Below are 4,503 nucleotides of genomic sequence, written 5' to 3' on the forward strand. Positions count from 1 at the left end.
TACTTGGTTAGGTTTAGGAAAATATTGTGAAATACTTTGTTAGGTTTAGGCAACAAAACTACTTAGTTAGCGTTAGTTAAAGATTGTGGTTTGGGTTAAAATAACGAAGGAAGTGGCTTAACTGAAGTATGCAACTTACATGGCAGATAAATTAACGTTGACTTCTTGTTTCACACACCCGCCCTGTGTGGGGTTTTGTAGTCTTTACACGCATCATTTTTCGCAGGTATAGCTATGAACGCTGTATGAGAACCGCATTATGTTTTTTCATTCTCACCTGGCAAGAATCCCATCGTGAGGGAGCTGATCCACAGAGCCAGCATGGACCCGACGGCCGTCCCCTTTCCAGACAGCTGGGAGTACCGCAGCGGCATCTTGATGGCCGCATAGCGGTCGAGCGAGATCAGGAACATGGACATGATGGACGCCGTGCAGGGCGACGTCACGAAGGCCATCCGCATCAAACACCGGGCCTTGCCTTGAGCGGGGGGCGTGGCGTTGGTGGGCGGATCGGCGGCCCCGACGAGGCTCCGCTGGTTCTGAGCGGCGTCGTTGCCGTTGAAGTCCTCCGTGGCCAGGCCCGTGATGGCCACGCCCACCAGGGCGTCGGCCAGCGCCAAGTTGAGGACGAAGCACCAGCTCTGGCTTCTCTTTCTCAGGAGCAGCTTCAGCAGAGCAGCCGCCACCAGCAGGTTGGTGGAGATGATGAGGCAGGAGGCGATGCTCAGGATCACGCCCATCACCCGCCGCCTCACGTCGCTCTGCGCCGCCGACCCGTCGGGAATCATGCTGACAGCGGGCTCGGCACTCAAATATGACCCCAAAAAAAGGATTTTAAGGGGAAATCCACAGAGCTGACATTGCCTTTGCAGCAGTTGTTGGCTCAAAAACTAAAATGTCAAAGAACTCCAAGAGGCGACATGTGACAGCACTTCATTGGCTGAGGAGTGCCACGCCGGTGTGTGCGGTCACCGCGACATTGAAGAGTCCCGTTTTGTTGATCTAGTGCCGTGTGACGTTTCCACGGTGACTCACATCAAAAGTTTAAGGGAGGTAATCTGTTGCTCCAACATCCATTCGATCCAACCGGTCTCACCTGAGTCCTTAGAATCCCGTTTAACAAATGCAGAAGGACAGAAACACTCATCATCAGCAGGTCTCGCCTGTCCCCTCCCCTCTACCACACACACTCACACTGTATATAGACACACACACACACACTCACACACTCACACACATACTGTCTATAGACACGCACACACACACACTCACACACATACTGTCTATAGACACGCACACACATGCAAACCCTTCCGCTGCTCATCAGTTGCTGCTGGATTGACCCTTGTCCCAGCTCCCAGCAGGAAAATCTCTATTTTTAAACTTCTACTTATAATTTTTAACCAAGAATATACTTTTTGTTTTAAACAAAATCTTGGTTGGTGCTCATGCGCCGTGAAGTACCAAACCTGACATAACTGAACATAACTTTATTTAACATGTTTCCATGAACACAAATGAATTAAAGACAGATAGGACAAGAAATTAATTAATAGCAAATTTTCTAAATATGCAAATGATGCATTATTTGATCAATATATGTGTGGAAATTAGCATAAATCTCCAGACCAGAAACACTCAGAGCATCACCTGGCATCACAGCTGCTTCAGTGAGTAGCAGCTACAGTCGGTAAGATGGACAAACCCAGATCCTCCAGCAGAGACCGGTCCACCGTGGACAGACCCGGATCCAGAGCTCCGGAGGGAGGAGGAGAGCTCAGCTCCCGGTATGCAGCGTCTCCTCCTCCTCCTCCTCCAGGAGCAGAGCTTCTCCTCTCTGGGAGTCAACACCAACACCTCACTGTTGGAGACCCAGGACGTATTGCTGGACCTGCTGGAGGGAAAGGAGGCAACGGCAGAACCAGAACCAGGACTGAGAGGAGCAGACTGTCAGACCCTGCTGCAGTAGAATGAGAGGTTCTCTAAAGGGACTCTGGTGCTCAGAGACACTACCACTTTAGTCCACAGGGACCAACAGAACCAACACTAAATTAAAGTTCCTTGTATTAACTTTAATGATGTCAAATCCTCAGACTTTTCATCCCTTTTCATCTAAAGCCCATCATCAGGTCACAATTTAAATTCCTCCAATACTTTTGTTTAGTGCTAATTAGCATGCTAACATGCTAAATATGCTGAACCTGGGAAACAGTATCATTGTCTGCAGGTCAGACTTGTCACTTGATTTATCACCTCAGTAAACATTGTAAAGATGAGTTTGTGCCGTCCATCTCTAGTTTGACTTCTCGTTTCACACGTGGAACGACCAGCGGCCTCCTGGATGAAAGATTATGTTTTTTTCCCCAGTCTTCATACTTCCTGGTTTCATGGTTCAGTGGATTTCAAACAAATTGATTTCTTGGGATATCTACAAATTACAGTGCATTCATTTTCATAGATATAGCTGTGAATGATGTTTTGTAGCCAGGCAAAGGTATCGTCATACTTCACTCATTTATTTTGGGATGCATTGATAGTTGTTTCATGAAAAATAAATTAATAAAGCTCCCCTGTGTTGTTTTGAAATTGCATCTTCTGCAACGGTTGTTATATTAACAGAAAATATTTTTTCTTTGCTCTCCGCAAAATAAAACTGTTGTAAAGTCCAAGCAATCCATTCTTTCTGGGTCTTGTCATTAAATCAGACGCTGATTCTACGATTCGAGAGTTAAACCGGACCCACCTCAAACCTCGACACAACAGTCTCAGCCAGCAACGTGAGTCCAAAGGAAAGATTCTCTTTTTTAATACCATCCCCCCCCCCTCCTCCCTCTTCCCTCCCAACAAACCAAAATAGCTCCAACAGACGCACAATGTAGGAATGTTATTCACCCCTGCTAGACCTTTCAGGACCTTTCAAAACAAAGCGTGGGTCAGCAGTAATTGTGCCCGGTGCCCAGCAGCACCCAGTGGTTCCTGTTTACACCTCTGCCAACGCCATCCTCCAAACTGCTCCCACGGATTCTTGTAACTCCACCTGGGATCTGTGTCCAAGAAGACGGGGGCCTTTGTTTTATTTCATCCAAAGAGAGGAGGTTTTTCTTTTCCAGTTTTGGAAGATCAGTCTGTCTTATCTGCAGGATTGTTAAGGTGATGATGATGATGTTATGTGAGTGATTTGTGGCCTTCGGCAGGAGCAGGGGTTTTTAACTAACGTTTTGAAGCCTCGAGTTCGGCAATTTTATGTCCGTCGCCATCTTGGCTTTTTTGCAACTGATGAACAGGAAGTGACCATGTTTGGATTGAGGAGGTATGATGTCGAGACGCCATATATGGCTCTGGTAGCAGCAGCGACCTGTCAATCACAAGGAAGCCAAAGCTTCATGTGTTAAAGCTGCATTCTCTCTAGTGTCCACCAGGGGGCGACTCCTCTGGTTGTATAGAAGTCTATGAGAAAATGACTCTACTTCTCTCTTGATTTATTACCTCAGTAAACATTGTAAACATGAGTTTATGGTCTCAATCTCTAGTTTCAAGTCTTCTTCAATACAGCATGATGTTCATTTAGTACATTATGGTCCATTTAGAGTCAAACAGACCATAAAGCAGGGGATGCTTTAGGGCGGGGCTACACGGTGATTGACAGGTCTCTAGCACTGTGTTCCAGTCTCAGAGTTGTTTGCGTTTTTGTTTGTTTTTGTCTTACAACTTTAACTCTTTCACAGTGTGTTTTCAGTTGATGAAAGTTAACTGTAGCATTTTGGTCGCCTAAAGAACGTCTTATTCAGCGTTTCAGTGCTTAGCTCCGCCCTCTCGTGTCACTTCTGGTTCCAAAAAAAACAAGATCGCGACGGGCAAACTGTTGAACTTGAGGCTAGAAAACTGTAGTCCACAAACTAATGGGTGACATCACGGTGACTACGTCCACTTCCTATATACAGTCCCAAAATCTTGGAGTAACATGCTAGACTTTCAAAATAAGAGCCCAAGAAAGAGTGTTGTTTCTCTCTGCTCTTGTGTAGCGTAAGTTGTCTGAACACATTTCCTGTTCTTATTCTGCTGCAGACAACGTGGGAGTGGTTGCATTTGTGTTTCTATCAGACCGAAGATGTCCTTAAAGCGACGGCTGCTGTCCATGTTGTTGTGCTGTGTTTACTGCGTGGCTTCGCTCTTCTGCATCCATCCAAACCGCAGCAACTGCTTCTCCAACGGAGCTCGGTGAGTAGAAGACCAGAGTTTTTGTGTTTTTATATGTAGACATTCATACATTACAAAAAACACACTGTAGCATGCATGTTCGTATGAATGTTCACCTTGGAGCCTTTCAGAGGGTTCTACCTAGAACCCAACATAAAGGGTTGTACCTAGAACAAAGTTCCACCCAGATACCTTTTATAGTTTACTGGGTCTATCCAGAACCTTAACACCTTCTAGTGGTGCTAACAAGAACCCACCCAGGGGATTCTATCAAGAACCTATTTGTATTTCAAGGGTTTTCTATAG

At 45.9% G+C, this 4,503-nt stretch overlaps 2 protein-coding genes across 2 annotated transcripts in view; one reads left to right on the forward strand and one right to left on the reverse strand.

Annotated features, from left to right (window-relative positions):
* gpr119 (G protein-coupled receptor 119) overlaps positions 1-778 on the reverse strand; it is a 2,019-nt gene extending 1,241 nt beyond the window's left edge. The window contains exon 1 of the mRNA XM_031874219.1: positions 278-778. Within this exon, the coding sequence (XP_031730079.1) occupies positions 278-740 (463 nt within the window). The 5' untranslated portion in view covers positions 741-778. The remainder of the gene's footprint in view (positions 1-277) is intronic.
* The window catches only part of LOC116398146 (dual specificity protein kinase CLK4-like), a 12,339-nt gene extending 9,144 nt beyond the window's left edge, over positions 1-3,195 (forward strand). Inside the window, exon 13 of the transcript XR_004213738.1 lies at positions 2,706-3,195. The gene's annotated coding sequence lies outside the window, so the exon portion shown is untranslated. The remainder of the gene's footprint in view (positions 1-2,705) is intronic.
* The last annotated feature ends 1,308 nt before the right edge of the window (positions 3,196-4,503 follow it).

Source organism: Anarrhichthys ocellatus, unplaced genomic scaffold (assembly GCF_004355925.1).
Source record: "Anarrhichthys ocellatus isolate YVR2014 unplaced genomic scaffold, GSC_Weel_1.0 scaffold78, whole genome shotgun sequence".
In the NCBI taxonomy this organism is placed as follows: Eukaryota; Metazoa; Chordata; class Actinopteri; order Perciformes; family Anarhichadidae; genus Anarrhichthys; species Anarrhichthys ocellatus.